Below are 21,648 nucleotides of genomic sequence, written 5' to 3'. Positions count from 1 at the left end.
GGCACTTCATTACATTTAAAATAATTTGTTCAACAAGAATAATTTAATTTTTTTATGACTATTAAACACAATTGACTTAGGACTTCATTTTATTTAAAAACTCAAGTTCCATTCATTCCAAAATAGTTGACCAGGTGATTATTTAAAATAATTCTTTTCTTTTCATTCACAATCAAAATAAATGACAATGGGAGGGAAGAAATGAGTATAACTGCATAGTCGTTGAAAAAATTTAAACTATAATATTTTTCTTTCGTTGTAAACACAAAAATATCATTATTGTGTAATAGATTATAAGGCAGAATTCATACGATGGTCGATTAAGGTGCAAAACAGATTTAAACTAATTATAACGTGCATCTGTTGAATATCAAGTACGATCAAGTATGACACACCTTTGTCCTTCAGTTAAATAATACTATTAAATCAAGAAGGATGATGGCTGGCTAGCAAATTGAAAATCATTATGAATAGGTGAATAATACTCTCGCACCCAAGGTTGTGTACATCTGAAAGAAATTTCCCACAGGTTGAATCATGTGGTTGAATGGGAGGGCTAATTGGAACAGAAAGACTCAAGCAATTTTATGACTCATTATTCTCAATCGGCCACAGTGCCGAGATAATTAATTAATACGGATGTTTTTTGCTGTAGTAAAGTGTTTAAATAAATAATTAATTAATTGTGCATTATTGTTGTTTCGGTGTGAATTTTACGATATCCTGGTTCTCTAGGAAGGAAGTAGATTTATATTTAGAAAAATTAATTATTAGAGTTTGTAGATGATCTCATCTGTACAAGTGTGGAAAATAATGTAATTACATGGCCGACAAAGGAAGAAGAAAACTATAGGGAAAAATTAAATCTGAAGACTAGAAATGGCAAGAATTTAGCGAAAAATGTATGATGTACATACATCACTATAAAAATTATAATAATAATTTAACGGTACATTCTGGATGGCTTTCATCCGGACGACTCTTCGCAGAATTTGAGTGCTTCCTATTTGCTAAGAAAGGTCACAAAAAAGGTTGTGGCCGATTAGTCCAAAAAACTGAAATTTTTGGAGGGGAAAAGTGATCCAGATAAATGTCAGCTATGCTTTGCTACAAATGAGTTTTCTATTCAGCTGGTCATACAAAATATTTAAAATGACACAATAGACAAGCTGTATCATGAAGTCTTAAGGGACATAAGTGGAAAAGTGCACTGTTATAAATTAAGCCTAGAGAGCAGAGAACTACTACAAGTTGGACCAATCTGGATGTTTTGAGACCTTTTACTACAGACCTATCAGTCATAATAAACGTGATAATCAATCAAAAACGAGGTGTAGAAAAATTAAAGCCTGCACTCCCAAGTGATGAACAAACTCTGCCTATGGTATTTAAAAAAATCATCATCATGGCATGGTGGCTGAATTGATAGGCATGTAAGGTCTAGAGATGGTACAAGTGACTCCATGATGGGATTCCAGAAACTATAGGAAACTATAGACATACTCATGTAACTCATAATCGTTATAAATCCTGATTTTTTTCTATCTAGAAAGACATTTTTCACCATTGGGAAAACTTCAGTGATTTGTCAAGGTTATAAGAAGGGAGAGGGAAGACAAACTCCTTCCAGGTCAAAGCATGTGCAGTATGCAAGGCTTAACCAACCATTTTATTATTATTACTATTATTATTATTGAGATGTTTTACTATACTAAAACGTTTATAGCTTGTGTCTAGTAAAGTCCATTCAATGTTTTAATTAACATCAAACAGATAACCTCAATAAAAGCCCATTCCATATTGTTATCAATTGAATTCTGAACATTGACTATTCAAAGAAGATTCTATAATTTGATCTAGTCCTGGTTGCCTATCCTCACTGAGCTGGTTTGTCATCGATTCGGCATTTCAGCATCATCAGTCCCTGATCAGGACTATAAGCAGGGGTTGCATAGACAGTCAGTGCCTCACCCTGCTTATTTCCCGGGTCCAATGGGGTGAGATACCAATACATTTGTATGACAGATGCCGAAGTAGACAAAACAAGAAAGGATATGCCACGGTAAGGATCCAATCATCATCACCGCTGGAGAAAATCTCACGATCAAAGAAGATTCAACTATAAATAAGACCATGTTTTTTTACATATTATTTGCTTGTTAAATTATAACAGAGCTAAGAGAGAAAACATAAAATACCAGCTTCGCAAAAAAGCTNATACATATAGTAAAATGGATAAAATAATTTCACCATATTTTATGATGTTACTTAAAAAATTGATAATTATCCAATCGATTTTAAAGGAAACTAAAATAGCTCAAAACAAAAAGAAAAGTCCTGGGAATGGATTCTATCATGAAAAATGTAATTAATATCAATTATGGAAAATTTGGGCCTTTTTAACTTAAATGCTAGGCTTTGGTTAGCATAATTTTCTCAGAAATGGAAACTCGCATTGCTAAGCCTGGAAAATTTTAAAACTACTGACCATCAGACGTTTCCTGCTTCTCCTTGGGAAATTTTTTGCTAAGCACATACTTTAAACAAAAGTAATTACTCACGTGTGTCTTGATAAATTCCCAACTACTCAGTTTTCGTTTTTATAGTCAAATGTTTTTTAGAATTAGAGGGAATAATGTATCTGGTTCAGAGAGTAAACAGTGTGAATTAAAGAAAAAAAAGTTTTTGTACTAATAACTTTAATGCTTGAGATCTCTTCATGGTGTGTGCGGGATGATGAACTTTTAGTTACAGATCATTTTAGTCTCCTTATCCTGGCTGGTTTGGTTTTTCAAACTTTTCATCATTTTGCCATCTACAGTCGTGGGTTTGTGTTGATGCAACACCATGCCTACACTGCACTGTACATTGGGTCAAGGATATAAGCAGGGTGAGGCACCAACGCACACCTGACAAGTCATGTGACAATACAAGGCCCCCACAAAATTTAAGATTAACTTAGAACTAACATCGGAGAAATTTCCAATATTCAAGACTTATTTTCAAAACTCAATAAAATAATTTATAGATATTTATAACATTAATATTGACAGATGAAGTATCTGGAGAAATTCTATTTTTAAAATGGATCATAATCCTTAATGATAATAAACCCACATAATGACACTGTATTTGATGCTTTAAACAATAATCAATAACGTGAAGCCTTGGAAGCTTTGAGAATGTAGAAAAATGTCTTTGTTATTTTCATTTTACTTTTATATCTTAAATCAAGGACTGTTTAGACCTTCTCACTTTTAATAATTTATCTAAAATTCCTGGTTTATTTCTATTTTTCCATGCAAAACTGCCAAGCTTTAAAAGAAGTATAGTTTTGTAGCTTTAATATTGGAATGAAGAAGTGCAAAAATGTGACATCCCGTTTGTGAGATGTCGATCTGTGCGATAATGTACTTGTGGTTTGACCCGTCAATCTTTCAGTTTTGGTCTGTCAGACATACTTCGCCATATAACCTATATTTAGTGGTTGATCGGGGTTATAAGAAGGGCGAGGCAAAATCACAAGCCATGCAAAAGCAAAAATAGGCAGTAAGGCAATCAGGAAATAACAAAAGAACAAATGAACAGTAAGATATTTTGTGTATCCGTTTATTGCTTATAATTCTATAATTAATAAAATATAAACAATAAATCTTAAACACAAACTAGGTGAATTATAAGACAAACCTTAAAATAAGTGTAAGAAAAGTTGTGAATTATTCTTCAGGTCTTTGGGGTGATAAACCTGTAGCTTGATTGTTTACACTTTTTTGGTATTTTTCCAACATTAAGTCAGGGTTATAAGAAGGGTGAGGCAGGACCACAAACCATGCAAAAGCGAAGATAGGCGGTTAGACAAATAGAAAACCAAACAACAAAATAAATGCAAGATTATTTTAATCTGATTATTTTTATTTTTTAATAACCAATAAAATATTTTAAAAAATAAGACAAACTCAAACTAGATAAATTATAAGACAAACACTCAAATAAAAATGAGAAAAGTTGGGAATTATTCTTGAGGTCGTTGGGGTGATAAACCTGTAGTTTGATTGATTAGGATTTTTTTTGCATTTTTCTAACATTAGTCAGAGCTATAAGAAGGGTGAGATGTCCTCAAACCATGCAAAAGCGAACATGGATTATTTTTAATAACCAATAAAATATATTTTTTTTTTTTAATAAGACAAAACACAAACTAGATAAATTATAAGACAAACGACCAAATGAAAATGAGAAAAGTTATGAATTCTTCTTGAGGACTTATCATGGTCGTTTTCGATTTTTTCGGCATTTCGCGAACTTCAGTGGTTGGTCAGGGTCATAAGAAGGGTGAGGCAACTCCCATCCAGGCAACTGACACGGCAGGCACAAACAACGACGACAGACAATCGGAAACGACCCGAATTCAAATTCAAATCAAACTTTTTCTAATCTGAGTTTCCTCTAAAACAGCAAGAATAGGATAGGAAACGAGGAAATAACCATAAAAGATAGCGAAAACAGACCAAAACAGCGACAAGAAGACCGACAATGATCGGAAACGACCAACTTATATCAGAAATTTTCTATTGTGCAATTCGACGATATGCTTCGTGTATAACCGATTATAATAGTCCATTCCGTCATTCGTCATATATGATCATTGTTGAATAGTTGCACAATGAACTTATTTTTCATAAACCAATTTGCGGTTTGGCGATTTATCTAATTATGTGGCTTCCTTGTCTCCTAGTTTTCATAGAAACTTCCTTTAGTGTACTATTGACCGATATCTAAAATATGTAGATAGTCCTTGAAATCAAGTGGTAAGCAGGATGTTTAAAAAAGTATAGTGAAGGTTTGCTAAGTCTGTCATGTTTAAATGGAAACCAACAAACTAGACTCATCACCCTGCAGACCTCAAGAAAGAATCAAACGATTTGACTGTACTTTATTATGTAAGGAAGAAAAAAAAGTATTTTTGTTGTATACGATCATGGGATTCTTCTTGTCCCGCTTTTTTCGGGACGGTGTAGAACGCCCAAAGAAGAAATGAAGAACTGTTCTCGCTTGCCTCTAACGAGACTTGTGGGTCGCGAGGGCAGTACTTGCAAAACCCCGATGACATTGGCCTATGGGAAACGACAGGACAATCCATGTCGGAACAATGGACGTCGACTCTCGGATGGGCCATCAAGGACCTTTGATTTTCAAATTCGCACGCCTCATTCGTTTGTTTCTTGCATTTCCTAACACTCCAAACATTGACGGTCGTCGGTCCCATCTCGACCGAAGAAAGAAAAGAAGGCGAACATTTTTCCGATCCACGGCCAGGGTGGATTCTGTGAAAACGGTTTTTCACTTTTCAAATTTGGAAAAGTTGCCTATGATGTTTTGTGCATATTTATGACATTCGCATTATGCAGGCTGTTTCAAAACGCAAATAAAGCGTGATAAATAATAAAGGCAAAAGTCTTTCTTTAAACCAGATTTATGAGAATGCGCTGTCTTCATCTACCTCAAGTTTCACCCTTATGGAATTTTTATAAGTTTCGCAACTCAAGTAAGATTTATTCGGCGCGACAAGTTAGTCATTATGGTTATTCGTTGTCACAGGCGATAAGCGCCAAAACGGCGAGACTGGGCGGACCAGGGTGGGAAACTTTCAAGGGATCAAAAAATGGGAATAATTTTTGTTTATGCATGGAATTCTTTTTGATCACTTTGTTGAGAAAAAGGCATTTCTCTGTTGCTTCTCCACATCACGTCCATGCGCTTTAATTGATCAACCAAGTAGTGCATATCTACAACTACACGCTTCGCTATGACCTGAAACTCCCAAAAGTCCTTTAGAGTTCAATCCACCTTCAAAAGACTTCTGGACTCTAACCCACTGAAGATGGTGTGTGCACAAGAAAGTCCATCCAAGTGCCTCCCCCATCCTCCGCCCCACTATGGTTGTATTGTTAGGGTAAATCCTTATTTACCCTAACAATACAACCATAGTCGCTTTTATACGAAAAAGAAAAATTTATCACACGAGATATAAAATTCAATAATATTGTGATAGAAATGAAGAAAGAAGCCAAATATTTAGGCGACTACACAAAAACATCGGCATTTATGGAACAAATCGGTACCACTATCAAAAAACGACACGAGCATTTATGCTGTACTAAAGGATAGCAGGAATAAACTGGGGATGCAGACCAGAAAGCCTGCTCTGGATGTACATCATAATGGTGAGATCTATCCTCACATATGGTATAGCTGTGTGATCGAGAGAGAACTCACGAAAATACAGAGACATGCGTTTGTATAACGGGAGCGATGAGAACATGTCGCACAACTGGTATGGAGAAAACATTGGGATTAATCCTTCTCCACATGATACTGAGGACGACACAGACAACTACTATGAACATCATCAAAGAAAAACCTCTAACAGGACAAAAACAAAAATGGAGATATACCGCCTAATGAAGGAACATCCGACAGTCATGGTCCAAGAGGCGATGTGAACAGGATGTTCGAGTTTAAGCAAAATTCCCGGACAAACTTAAGTATCAAAAAAGAATGGGAAAGAAGGAGAAACACCTCGTTAATAATGGCACCAACTCGTAGGACACTGACGGATCTAGAACGCAGAAGGTACGGGACAGAAGTATTCCGTCCAGAAATCAAATAATCAGAACCATTGGGAAAAGGGCTAAGACAACCCTCACCAAGACTGGCAAAATCACTGCTACAACTGGAGAGGACTAAACTCAGAGGAGTGATAGGACTACTAATCGATCACTGGCATCTGGAAACATTTACACAAAATAGGCATATACAACGAAGATCCCATCTGCAGATTAAGTAATAAGGAGCAGGAAACAGCCACCCATATCATCTTCGAATGCGAAGCAACAGCTAACCTAACATAAAAAAAACTTAGGGAATGAAATTGTAGCAGCGACAGTGACCTGATACTTCTAAGGAGAAGGATAGAGTCTATTGCATTGAACTAAGGAACTAGGAAGGTACAATAAGCCAGAAGACTGAAGTGCCTGGGGAGTACAAACCCTGCTTCCTAGTATTCTTATCACCATACCATACCATCTTCCAGGCTAATGTCCATGCAATCGGGTGATATACCTAGTTCAATGTGAAAGAATATAACTACCATGTCAGATAGCCAAGGAGTCATCAAAGCACTAAGTTCAAACATCATTAGCCCAAATATGTGCTGAATTACAAGACTAAACTTAACAGATTAGGCTGCAAAACCAAGTCACCTTCTGCTGAATCCTATGTGGGAGTAAAGGCAACGAGAAAGCGGACAGAATATTCGAAGTTTGTATAATTAAAAAAAATAAATCAACAAAATGCTGCTTTTTGGCATATTTTAACAAATATTCTATAAGCAAAGTATATCAGAAAATGGTCAAAATTTGGATTTGACCTCATTGTAGTCGAGCGTTGTAAAACCCTTAGATACCGATTTTCGCTAACATCTGTGCAAATTATTTTTTTGACTGAAAATTTCGACTATATGACGATTGAATTCCTAGTGCAAGCTCTAACAACATTTTTCTCAAAAGCTGACGGACCGATTTTCATGTATCAAATATTACAATTGGACTATTATTTCCATTAAAAAAAAGAAAAAAGAGGTTAATTTCTGACAAATAATTTTCCTATTTTGTTATAGAAATCTTTTATATATTTTCCTGGTACATGCTTCGTTAAAAGCAACGCTCCTCTTCTTTCAAATGGCCCCTTTGACGTTAAAATCCTTTTACCCGTTTCAATCAGATATTCCGAATAACGACTTATTAAAAATCGGAAAAATTTTACAGGTCAAAAATCGATCAATTTAAATTCAATCAAAAATTTATATTTAGGGGTCTCTAGAGGTACTAAAACGAAATTTCATGTTAGTTCCACGAGAAAAAAAATTATGACCTACATTTATTAAGTTTCGTGGTCCGCTTAAACAAATAAATTATTTTCAATTAATTAAGGTTTTGGTTGAGATAAAAAAGTCAGTGTCACGAGCGGGATTCGAACCCACGACCTTCGGCTTAATACGCCGCTGCTCTACCACTTGAGCTATCGTGACTTCGATCGACTCGGATACCAATTTCCCATCTCAACCAGCTTTTGATTTTGCCCTCCTTTTTGCCATTTTTCAAAAAGCCGAAAAATATTTAGTTTCAAAAGTATTTAGCCGAAGGTCGTGAGTTCGAATCCCGCTCGTGACACTGACTTTTTTATCTCAACCAAAACCTTAATTAATTGAAAAGAATTATGACCTACTTTACTTGGAAAATATTTGGTTTTTGAATTTTTTTGCCTAAATACAAACATCCTGTAAAATGATATATTCACATCGTTGATTTGCGCAAGTAGAACGGCGAAAGAAAAATATTAAAAAACGCCAAATTTCGACTTTCAATTTTTTTGCCGAAACCAGGGCCTAGCCACAAGAAGTGGCGGATTCATGTTCGATACTTTGGAGTGTAGAATCACCAAAAAATGTTTGGTCCAAATCTGAAAACTTCGATAAAACTTTTAAACAGTCGATAAAAAGTCACTGGCATGCAAATAAACAAACACCTGTCGTCCTACGGTTTTGTACAAAAATCGGCATGTTAATTAATTATCCTGTTCAATAACAGATTTATGCCAATTAAACAACTTAACAAATTACTACATACTTCAAAATGCACAAATATGCCACGAGCTGAAGGAAGAGGGCAAGGAATTGTGACTTGAATCTTCCCAGCCATTAGTGTTTTACTTCAGTGATGCTTTTTACTTTTTCTTTCTCGCATGGAAAAGCCGCAGGAAAATTTCAGAGGCTAAGGTGAACAGCATTGGGAATGTCGGCTATTGTCGCGTAAGGCCTATCGGCGGGCATACAGGTGTTATTATCGGAGAAAAGTAGGTCCCCCTGCCCGCTTTTAACTAATTCATACCCATTCAAGACAAACTTAAAAGTTCAAATTACTCGATATACGGGTTTATTAAACCGAATAAACTAGACAGATCGATGTCAAATTACAAAGATTTTTTTAAAAACTAAGAGCTAAATTCAAATCATCGAAACCCCAAAATGGGTTTGCTGAGGCAAGCTCAGAAACTGCGACAGGATAGTGAATACTAAATATGTAATATATTTCTATAGGGGAACAAGGATAAGCTTAAACCAAGAATCTTGGTCGAGATCTCTCAACACCCTGACAAGGAAGCGCCCAGGTTGTTCATAACATAAGATATGTCTTAACGCACCACAGGGGCACCGCAACTACAGCAATGGAAACCCCACTCGACCTTACCTATATTTATGTAAACACAGGTGGCTTTCGAGAGTGCCAACAGACTCCTGAAATACAAGGGAATAAAGCTAAATCTAAGGAGGAGCCACTGGGAAATTCTGGAGTGAATTAAACTAAATGAGTCGGCTATGCGGTTTCCTGACAAAATGAGAGAAAAACTCAACTTTGACAGACCCTTCCGATTTGGACTTATTCATGAGGTTTATGATGATGACAGAAATTCAAACTTAGCAAATTATGGTTTTGAGAATTACTTATACACTTCGCTGTTACGTATAACTCCCAAAAATACTTCACTATACGAATTCGATTCCAAAAGACTTCTGCACAACAGTCCACGGAATGACTGAATATCCAACCTGTGAAAACCAACAACTACATGCTTCAATATGACCTAAAATCCAGAAAGTAGTTAAAGTAATCCAGCATTCACAGAAAAAACTACTCCACCTAATCCACTGCAGATCCAACCAGTCCATCTTAGGACCTCAACAGAACCCTAAGTAACCCAATCCTCTTACAAAGAACTCAACAACCCTTTGAACCTCGAGCTTATCCCAATGATAATGCAAGCACTTAAATTTTCAATCTGACTTAAACCCTCAAACAATACCCCAAGTAACACAAACCTCTACCTCGATAAACCTCCACCCTATTCCACTGATGATCCAAGTAACCCCACGCTTCAATCTGAATTTAAACTTCAACCAGTACCCTAAATAACCCCCCAAATCCTTTTATAAAAGCCTAGACTACACTTTGGGCCTTCATCCTCTGATGTCCCATCAACTCAAATTTGATCTAGAAACCCCAAATAACATTCCTGACTAGCCGCTAAAAACAGCTTACAACAGAAACGCGTCTGATCCAAAATGACCAAAATAAAACTTCAGGTCAATGGTGGACTACGACCTGATCGACCGGTCCGTTCATTTTGTTTGATTTAGTATGCACTGCAACGCATTCCTCCTCACTGAAGATGGCGTGAAGCCGAAAGTCGTCAGTGTCGATCAATTCAGTTCATCGCCAAGCAGACCTCAAGACGAAATATCACAAAGCATTTCCGATACTGATTACTGGTTTATGAAAGCTCAAATCTGCATTTGGCATGCATACACACACACACGTGTGAGAGCCTATCACTACTTCAATCCAACGGCAATTCCAGATTTAGTGATTTATAATAAATTACCGGGAGGCATCGAGTACCCGGGATCAGACTCGGTCTAATCCATCCAGCTGCCAAGTTGGGCTAAAGAGGCTATCAACAGGTCATCAGCCCGAATTCAATCAGTTTCCAAATCCAAACCCAATTCACATTCACACATTCTTTCCTTCTTACGTGTCGTTCATTCACTCCTGGTTGTGCTCCTCCATAACACTTTACACCTATTGTAACCTAACTGAGGGTCAATGGGAGTACTCAATTTCCACACACGCTAGAGATACAAAACTATCAGTACTAAGAATCGAATCAGAAGAATCGCTGCCGTGCTCAAGCACAATTCGTATAATATCGGGTTGTATTCCTACGCGCTCTCTCTATATGGAGCCAAGGAATTACGCCGTTCAATTAGGCTATCGAGCAGCCTTTCTCTCCACGCCGGACTCATACGCGGACTTAGGTCCAAAAGTAAGTATCCATGTGTCAACTCACATTTCCAATACTTATTTAAAAAAATAGTCGGTCTTGAAATAATAAAACATTAATATAAATTTTAAAAGGTGAAGTCAAAGATCAAATTCACGCCAAATCAAATTTTGTGGGGTTGCCTGTTTTTTATACTGTCAAATATCACAGATTATGATGACAGTTTTATCAAATATATTTTTAAAATTCGCTGTAGTGCTTTGAACTTAACACCCATTAATTTACAGAAATTGTGTGTCTTCTTGAAGAAAGTGCAGTTTGTTTAGGATCAGCCTATCGACTCGCAGGCTCAAAGGAAAAGCTCAACTTTTGCGAGTCTTTGAATTTAATTTAAGATATAATTAAAGTTTTCGAACAAAAGAAAAGTTGGATTTGGCAACGGCATCTCGTGAATACAACAGCTCACATATTCGAACTTTTAACAGCCGGCAATCGGCCTTTTTAGCAAGATTAAGAGAAAAAAATCTCTTCCGAGCAAACAAACACCTTCCGATGTGGAAAGAAGGTGAAACCCGGCCCCGAAGGAAAACAAAAGTATCAAACAGGTGCTTTGTCGTGACGGCGTACTTAGTCGGAATCTGCATAACTTCTTTTGTATTCCCAACGGTAGGAAGGTCGGACTGCGCCCTAGTTCTTCCTTTGAATTATTATGACGCTTCTCGTAAACAGCCTCCCGAGCCGCGAGCACTTGTGTAATGTAATATTTCCTATTTTTTATGCGCACGGCTTAGTAAACAGACTTCAAGGCGAACTTAAAAATCTTTATTGTCCGACGAGTCTTTCGGGCCCTGAATTTAAATAGAAGAGCGTACTTAAGAAAATACATATTTATGGCCTTGTTTTCTCTACGCCTGAAAAACCTTTTGATGTAACTACCGGCCTCTTTTAATGCACGTTATGGCCATTCGCTTTCAAACTAGGTTTACTTAATGGGTTACATCTCGTTTTGACAAAATGAAAACAGTCAACCTTCTAGATTTGTGTGTGTTTGTGTTTTTTGCAAACTATCATTTCAAATAAAAGAACATAGCTTAGACAAAATTGATGAGTTTTAAGGTCTGAAGTCCAACACGATGTGTGTAGATTATGAAAAGAGGAGGAAGACACCTAGACAGATTTGCACTTGACACTTTACAATTTGCATGTGAAAGTATTCTGGGACATAACTAATAACGACATGAAAAATGAAATTTTCTATCAGTTAGTCAATAAATTGACTTTAAAAGAGAAAAACTACAGAGAGGCTCAGAAATATAACAGGCACCACGTGACACTGCGGACCCAAAGGCATCTGAGAAAGATTGGCGTCTACAAATTCGACGCGGAGATTCTGCAAATACACTAACAACCAAAAAATTCCACCCACTTGTAGTACAACTTGATTTGTATATATTTTTATATATTAATCAAAGTTTCACGTTTTTTAATGTTTAATAATTGAGACTTTGTCTATGTTTTATATTTTTAATTAACATTTCAATATCGCGTATTTCCACCTCTTGCCTTAATTACATCTAGAAGACGCCTCGGCATACTTTCTACCAGTCTGGAAATGTCTCTTTGCTGGAGTTTAGTCCATGCTTCACGAAGAGTCCTTTGAAATCGTGGAATGTATCAGGAAGTGATGTATCTTATTCGTCTTTTGAGGTTATCCCATAAATGTTCGACGGGGTTCAAGTCTGGAGAACGGGGTGGCTAGGCTAAGACCCTGATGTTATGCTGTTGAAGGCATGTTTGTACTATGCGAGCGACATGTGGACGGGCATTATCGTGCATTGGAATAGAATTGTCGCTGATTTCATCGAGGATAGGCAACGCGTGATGTTCCAAAATTGCATCCACATAGCGACGGGCCGTCAAAGACCCTCCACGAACAACAACCAACTCTGTGGGACTCTCCAGTGGAATTCCCTCCCAACACCACCACTGAGCTACCTTGAAGTATTGGCGTATTCATTTCGCCTTCTCCACATTCTTTCTCGCCCATCTGGAGATCGTAGGGCAAATCTACACTCATCTGTAAAAAGTACAGCAGACCAATCGTCCAAGACCATACTGCCATCAGTCTATAGTGATAATCTTTTTCGAGCAGTGTGTCCAGAAATTTGGACACCTCAAAGTTCCTGGAGGTGATGAATCGCTTGAACAACAGGTAAGGTACCGGTTTCTCAAAATTTAGGCGCCCAGAACCGGTCTTTCTATGGTAGGACACAGTTTCTCGAAATAATCTAACGTCAACTATACAGAGTTTCGTAGGGAACTGTGATGGCAATAGCCGCAAACCTGATGGAACGTCTATCATCAATAAGCGCCATACCACGCGCAACATCCTCAACACTAAGTGGCATTTTTAAGTTTAAAAATTGAAATTAAGAAAACAACGATAACAAAAGAACACAAAAGAAATCAAAGAAACGGTTTACTGCTTCAGAAATCAAATGAGACTGAATAAACATTTTAAATTCCGTAAAAAGTAAACATTGAAAAATCATTTGTCCTTGTCTTGGATTAAGGATTAAGTGTGTTTAGCTCTAATTGATATTCCCAATTTAAAACATAGCATAAACAAATATTTATCAATTAGACAAATGAAAGAAAATCAATTGGGTGGAATTTTTTGCCTGTCAGTAGGAGGAAGAAACCCCAACGTGCTTTCTGACATAGTCCTTCATTCTGGAGGTGGGATAATTTTGGGACCTACACAGAACAACGGATGAAAAACGACAGTTGTAACAGGATCGAGTAATCAAATTCCTCCCAAATACAGAAAGAGGAATACGGCAGCTCTTAAAGGGCTCAATATGGCATAACCCTTGAAATCAACTATCAATCCTACCAATCGTGATGATCGAAAAATCTCCTGGCATGACTTGAAAGGAGAGAAATCATAGAAAAGGTTCAGGATCTTAGCAGGCTTCTTGACTCAAGAGAATCTGGGAAAAATTGGTGAACGATGGATGTTGGAATCGTGGAAATTCTGCAAATATGAGGAAGAGACATACTTCTTGGCAGACTTTGGCCTTACACTTTGAATGGGAAAGAATTTTGGACCTACAACACAACAGAAGATAAAAACTACAGCTGCAACTGGGTTAAGTAGTTGAATTTCTCTCAAGTACAGAACAAAAGCTATACAAAAGACTTAAAGGGCGTAGTGGCATCACCCCTGTCATCTTCATCAATCAATAATTGTCAATGAAACAAGATCTGAAGCCGTATGTACGACTATCTTAAAATGTATCGACCATATCCCTCAAGTCCCTTTATAAACTAGGGGCAAAGTACCAGTGCCAAATTTAGGTCACAGCATGTTCAATCCATCTATGAAAAACCTAACCGAAGTTTAAGAGAAGAGTTCATAATTTGTAGGAAAGCATTACATAACGCCGTGGGAACTTACAGAGTTGGCCAGTTAACTTTAAAAGGCTATGTAGGCGAGTGTGGTGGCCAAGTTGTTTTTTTACTTAATTGCCCAAATATACGTCAGCTATTTTAATTACTTGAGTCATCTCGAGTCTACGTAAACAGTTCATGGATTGCACGTGTAATAGCACATACAAATCGACTCACATGTTTGCCTGGTTTAGACGATTCAAATTAACAAACAAAGTATGATAAACGGACAAAATATCAAACTTTACACGTGAAAAAAATAACATTATGCCAAAGAAACAATGAAATCATAGTCAAAAAATAAATAATAAAAGTTTTTAATTTTAACTTTAAACTCTGGTCATGGAACTATTGGCAACCCACAGGACGTCAAAATTCTGACAAACCTGTACGCTAAACTAAATCTAAACGTTTTTTACAAACAAAAAATCGCCTGAGAAATAAAAGATTTCATAATTGCAAAATGAATAATAATTATCTAATTTTTTATTATAGTTATCAAAAATATTATATGTGCCCTTTTTGTCTTACCCATGTCTCATGGGTTTTCTATTGCAGTTTTTAGTTAAGGTTGCCTAGTTTGTTAAATAGATTATATTTCGTGTCCGATTGACCAAATAACTTCTTTCAATTAATTAATCTTTATGTAAGGTATTGGTTGAGATGAAAAAGTTAGTATCACCAGCGGGATTCGAACCCACGACCTTCGGCTCAACACTCCGCTGATCTAACCAGTTGAGCTATCGTGACTTCGCAGTTGAGCCGAAGGTCATGGGTTCGAATCCCGCTGATGACACTAACTTTTTCATCTCAACCAATACCTTACATAAAGATTAATTAATTGAACGAAATTTGTTAAATAGATTGGTTAGTTTTTAAGTCTATTTTTCTATGTGATTGTGATCTATTCAAATGTCTGTGTTGTTCTCTGTACATCTTTCGTTCTATCGATTAAATTTGCAACTCATTTTTCTATTTCTTTTTATTTATTAGTTACTTATGATATCTGTTAGTTTTCAGTATTTTCCTTACAGTGTTTTTTTATAACCCTTATCATTGAAGTTTAACCCTTCCAACCGTTACTAAAATCAACTAAAACGATTAAAATATACATTCATGCTATTTAAAAGATTATCTGAGGTAAGGATTTCAACTTTTCTCGATATACTGCTGAGACACCGCTACAACTACGTTAAAATTATGTACAGTCCAAACCTTTGGTTGGGAGCCTGGCAAGGAGATTGACACTTTGACGCCCTCCTTATATTCACGCTAATAAATACATTCACACGCAGTAAAATCATGCATTCACTATCCTAAGTTAACCTAATTGGTTCGACAGGTCTGTGGGTACTCGATATTCTACAGACCGTGTCCATAGACGATTAACCTCTCAAGCAAATAAATTCGTTCACACACTAGGGTAGTCTTCAGGGTATTTGATTACGCCAGTACCTTCCTATCACACTGCAAATAAATATAACACTAAATAACCTAGACTACTCTGGAGTGTTTATGAATACTCGATATTCCATCACAAAAATACCGTAACTTTCACGCTAATAAATACATTCACTCAAAATTGAGTATAATATTTCAATATATAAATGAAAGGACTCGATAGGTGCAACATGTACGTTTATCATCTTCAGACATCCAAACATATTTTATTATAACTATTCCTGTGTTGTTTAAAATCTGCAGGCAGGCCCCACCTTCTTCATTGCGGCGCTAATTCCTCTCATTCTATTAATATGTGCTTTACTGTTACATCCCATGTGTCAGCCTGGTGTGGTCTATCCTCAGGCGAGTCAATATGATTCTTTCTTTTTTTCCCATTTTCGTGTTCGGTTTTTGTATATTGTTGTTTTTAAGCAAGGAGTTCAACCTGTTATAGTCTTGTCGTTGTAAAAAAAGTATTTGCCTTACTATTTTCCCATTGCTATCTATTATTTTTTTACTTTAAGATCATAACAGCACCTAGACTAATTAAATCCTTTTACAAAAAACTCCAGTGATGATCCAAACTTTGATACAAGGATCTCCTGAGCTAAAGGTATCAAAACTACCCCAATTAACCGAATCCTTTCACCAAATACTCCAAGGCTTAATCCAACGATGATCCATTATGTTAATAGCAGCATGATTAAAAAGAAAAAGCACCAGACTTTTTGCATTATTAAAGATGCCAGTATCTTTATCTCATTTCCGTTCTTGTTACTAATTGGTGATTTGGGATCATTTTGCTTATTTGAATGTTATTATGAGAGCATTTATTATGTTTTTTGGCATTTTTTTATAAGGTCTTTTGTACAGTGAAAAGTTAAAATTGTCAGTTCTTGTAATGAGTAGTTCGTTTTTCCTTAGTTTGGTTCTTTCATTTTATTTTTTTCAGTTTTTCGTTATGTTGTGTGTGGATAGTTTTTTTTTCTAGTAAGTTGGCAGCTAGACGTATCCTGCGTTCTTCTTTCTTTTTCTGCATTCTTTTTATCTGAATGCAAAAAAGGAATGCTGTTTCTTTTTTTTAACGGTTTTGTTCCCTTTTGTAAATGATGTTTCATCTTTGTGTTGTACTTTGTTATGTCATTCTTATTTATCGTTTAGTGTCTTTTGGCTGTACTTTTATCTGTGTCTGCAAATAGATTCAACGATACTTTGTTTCCTTCTTACTTATTACTAATTGGTGTTTTAGGTTCATTTTTGTTTATTTGAGAGAGTAATTTTGACAGAATTAATTATGTTTTTTTGAAATTTCTTTATAAGGTCTTTTATACAGTGAAAAGAAAATATTATTTGTCAGTTCTTGTAATGAGTAGGTCGTTTTTCCTTAGTGTGGTTCTTTTATTTTTTATTTTTAATCAGTTTTTCGATATGTTGTATGTGGATAGTTTTTTTTCTAGTATGTTGGCAGCTAGGCGTATCGTGCGTTCTTCTTTTTCTGTATGCAAAAAAGTTTGCTGTTTCTTTGTTTTTGAAGGGCCTTTTGAAAATGATATTTCATCTTTGTGTTGTACTTTGTTATGTCATTCTTATTTATTGTTTAGTGTCTTTTGTCAGTACTTTTATCTGTGTCCGCTAATAGACACAACGAGCCTTTGTTTCCTTCTTTTCTCCTCTTTCTTCTTTTTATCTACGTATTGCCATTTGTTATGGGAAATTTAAACAGGAAAATCGAAACCCCCCCCATCTTATTGTTGTATGAAAATATATTCGCCGTCGCTTTTTCTCCTGCTCCTCCGTTTCCATCCCCCGGGTCGTTGAATTTCCCACACCTTGGATGGCGAAACATGCGAGGCCGCCCGGACCTTGGCCGACAGCTTCATCCCGCCCTGCCCGTCAAGTTCACGTCTTTACACCGTAAATTAAATACACTTGCCAGCCCATTAGATAATTTGTATTTATTACATTTTCCTTTCTGAAAAGCTGAACAATCTTAATAATGAATTTTCTGAGTGTAAAATGAAACTTTTTTTTTTACAATTCCAATAGACATTGGGAGATACGTGATCTGTCTTTAGAAATTAAATGTGCGGTGATTAGTGACCGTTAATCGATAATTATTCGAGAAATCGGTCTGGTGTGATGTAGGTTTCAGAAAAACATAGGGATGGTTATGGTTATGGATCTTTATTGAGATCATCTTCAGGGCTCAAAGTTCAAGAGCCCTGAAGATGATCTCAATAAAGATCGAAACGTTGGCACGATAAAGAAAATGTTTTTCTGAAAGCTACATCACACCAGACCGCATCTCACGATTTCTGAATAATTAGAAATTAAAGTTAAACTTAAAACTATCGATATTTTTAAGCACAAAGCGCGTATTTTTAAGCTTGGACTTTTGCGTGAAAGAATATAAACTTGAATCAGTTCACAGTCGAAAGAAGTATCAGACAATAGACAAATCTGTGGCTTTTTTGGATCTTTTTTCCTATGAGAAATTAGTATAATATTTTTCAAGTTGAAACTAGTTAGATATACATTTTATAAGTTAGTTATTTCTTCTCAAAATTCCATATTCTTGACTATCATATATAGGGTACAATGGTCTTAATTCAATAAGTTGTCTATCAATCAGACTGAATACAATTTGAGTGATTTATTTTATTTATTATTTATCCGATAGGAAAGGCTAGAATTGAATTAAATTTGCTAAGTATTATTTATTAAAAATTGAGGGGAAAACTATGGTAGTTGAAGTGAAGACATGGATTATGATCTGAATATAGATCATAACCGATCAAGAAGATATGGTGCTCTGCCCTTATTTTCCCAAATGTGCTATCTCGATGTTATTAGTTAAGTATTAAATTATAATTAAGCGTATTATTAAAGATTAATGATTTCTGTTTAAAAAAGCCATTTTTGGGTGGTAAATCTGTCTGAGGGGTGTGTAAGAATGAAAGTACTTACAGCTTGTAGTTGCGTCGCTTCGTTGATGTTCGTCTCGAATGCCCATTGTGCGTCGACGTTGGACGTGCACTGCTGGGAAAGCAGGGTGTCAGCTTGAAATAGTAAGTTTATAAGTTCTCTAGAAGGGATGAAGTCCGTCCTGAATCCCGGCGGTGTGCCGTCCCTGATCCTTCCGTCCTCTTCGTTCACGTCCGGCCTCTTTTTCTCCGGGTACCTGTCCGCGTTGTAGTACCTCGGGTCCTGGGTGTCCAGGAACCGCCCAAGGAGCTCTTCGTTCTCCCTCGTCCTGGAATCGTAGACGCCCCGCCCCGGAGGATCGTACTCCTGGAATCGGACGCCGGCGTCCCTCGGAGGGCTCTCGCTCACCCGGTAACTCCTTTCCCGGTCGACGTACCTGAAAGGGTCAGACCGGCCGCCGTCCTGCCTTTCGCAACAACCCATTGAAAAGTGCAGCGGCAGCAGAAGCCAAATTAAAAAACCTGCCATATGAATAACTGTATTAAGCAGTTTTTAGTTTTACACTGGCCGTAGGGCTCGAATGACAGAAAACTAGTAGCCGACCTGCAGATAAAGCCGTCCACCTGGGGGGAGTGATAACGTAGTAGAGAGAGGTCGAACGTGGTGGGGCCCGTGAAGTTGCGCAAAGTAAAATGCTGCCTTGGGCCTCCTTCACACGCTAGGAAGAGGTCTTCCTCTCCTCCTCGTGTCTTCTTTCTCCACGTACACCTAACCGTTTAATCCCGTGACATTTGCCCTTTTTTGGGTTTAAAGAAAATTTTTAATTATTTTATAATTAATACGCATCAATATCGAACAATTTTTATACATTGACATTACGAGGCAGACGTTCTGGGTGGTTATTGCAGGATGGTGTATCCCTATTTAAAAAGATGGTGTTGTTTACAGGGGGCGAACTTGACGTACAATTTATTAGCTTGCTCGTTTGGTTTTAAAGAGTAACCAGCTTTCTGTGAACTTACGAATCGTACCGAAATTATAACTAATAAATAATATAATTGTAAATACACACGAGAGTTGAGTCTATCCTTTTCGCCATCCACCGGGAATTCCAGCTTTTGGGCCTTGACAATAAATTTCCGGCAGGACTTGAAAATCCGGGGTCAGACTTCGTTCTTATCCGTCCAGATGCAAAAATTGGGCTAAAAGGCTCAACGTCTAGCTAATCAGCCCCCAACTCTATCACTACCTAAATCCAAATCCGTTCACACTCTCACTCTGCCTTAAATACATTCGTCCTTATTTAAATACGTACACTCAGGATGGTGGAGTATTCGATATTCCTCAATCATCCTTTACATCTATTATATAACTAACATAATTGAGATACTTAATATTCAGCCTCTCACGCTATACTTTCACAAAAAATAAAAAAATAAATAAAAATAAAAATTCAACGTAAGTTGGTTGTTCACTATGTTGATTTATTTATTTTATATATATAAAGGGGCACCCGACTTCTTGGCCATTTCAGACCCGAGCGCATGCGCAATATTACAACACTCATTCAATACGCATTCGCGCAAATAAATACATTCACATCTATATACATTGCATTCATTCTATTTGGTAGACACTCATTATTCCTCCATCGACCTGCATACAATAACAAACTAATCTAATTGGCGTTGATAGGGTACTTTTATAAATATTCCGCGATCGACCCAAATCACGTACACAGCTCGAGCGGCGATGGAGATGTTACTTCATCATCAGCCCCTCCATATTCACGCTAATAAATACACTCACACATGCAAAACACAGAATCATAACTCATATTTTGTCGGGTATACAATAAAAAATTCCCAATTCCCATAAAAAGGGGAACAGGGGACCTTGAAACTCGCTACCGTTTCCGAGAACCATTCTTAAATCCGGCGGCATGCCTGCACGCTCTCTATATGGAGCCAAGGCATGACATGCCTCTATTATGTGAGACACACCGAGCCACTATGTTTATAGTCTCTAATTTATGTGTTTTGTTTGATTTTTAGTTGAATTTTTCTATTTTTTGTTTTGACTGGGTTTTACAACTTCTTTTTTCTTTTCTCTGCGTTTAGTATAGATATTTTATTCAATTTTTCTGCTTTGGTTGTTTGTTATGTGTATTGACTCTTTTTTCTGTGTTTTGTTTCATTTTTCTTTTGTGTTTTTTGATCGAGTTAAAGTTGGAAAATAAAATGTGCCCAGGACAAAAGATGAATTACTAGATTAACCCCATTACCCCATTTTTCACACCACTTTTTCACATTTAGCATAAATTTCTGAATTTTTGTTCGATTATAATTAAAGAAAGGGTATATCGCTAGAAAGTTAAACGAAGATGTTTCTATGAAATTTGCCAAGCGCTACCTTGAATTTTTCAAACGAGATTGAAATTTAGTTTTTTACAAATTTTAAATTTAGCAGTTTTTGAAAGAGTTAGTGTTTTTTAATCAAAGATTGAAAGTTCTAGACGTTTAATTTATGTTATACAGAGATTTAATGCTCTTTTCAATAGATTTTTGAATTTACCCAAAAAATGAATAGTTCAAGCGCTACGTGTCGATTGATGACAAAAACTGTACATAGTCGAAAAAAACATAAAATATTGAATATCTGCGAAAGGGTTGAAAATTCGGGCCATGGTTCATAGGAACGTTTTTGCCACTCTGGAGTAGCCTGGCACCCTTTATAACTAACCTAAATGAGGTCGATGGGGTACTCAACACTCCGCCATCTATCTTGTCACACTACATATTCACGTCAATAAATACATTCACTCTCAATACACGCTAGGGACAGAAAACCATCAGTACGATATACCATAAAACAACCTGTTTCCTCTAAGACTCGGAACAGGGGACTAAAGTATCTGCTGCCGGGCTC

The 21,648-nt window shown here is 36.6% G+C and overlaps 1 protein-coding gene and 1 non-coding gene across 4 annotated transcripts in view; both read right to left on the bottom strand.

Annotated features, from left to right (window-relative positions):
• The window catches only part of LOC106672168 (angiotensin-converting enzyme-like), an 83,996-nt gene extending 63,635 nt beyond the window's left edge, over positions 1-20,361 (bottom strand). Inside the window, exons 1-2 of one of the 3 annotated variants that reach the window (XM_014403368.2) lie at positions 19,324-20,361; positions 18,763-19,241 (exon numbers count right to left, since the gene is read on the bottom strand). In XM_014403368.2, the coding sequence (XP_014258854.1) occupies positions 18,763-19,203 (441 nt within the window). In that variant the 5' untranslated portion in view covers positions 19,204-19,241; positions 19,324-20,361. Of the gene's footprint in view, positions 1-18,762 lie in introns of all 3 variants that reach the window. The other 2 variants (XM_024228617.1, XM_014403367.2) reach the window with 2 other exon arrangements.
• Trnan-auu lies at positions 8,017-8,089 on the bottom strand. The gene has a single exon. It is a non-coding gene; the product is annotated as a tRNA-Asn (tRNA).
• Positions 20,362-21,648: the final 1,287 nt, after the last annotated feature.

Source organism: Cimex lectularius, unplaced genomic scaffold, assembly GCF_000648675.2.
Source record: "Cimex lectularius strain Harlan isolate CLEC.00 unplaced genomic scaffold, Clec_2.1 scaffold17, whole genome shotgun sequence".
Taxonomy (NCBI): Eukaryota; Metazoa; Arthropoda; class Insecta; order Hemiptera; family Cimicidae; genus Cimex; species Cimex lectularius.
The sequence above is the reverse complement of the archived record's forward strand: the minus strand, read 5'-3'. Positions and strand labels throughout refer to the sequence as shown.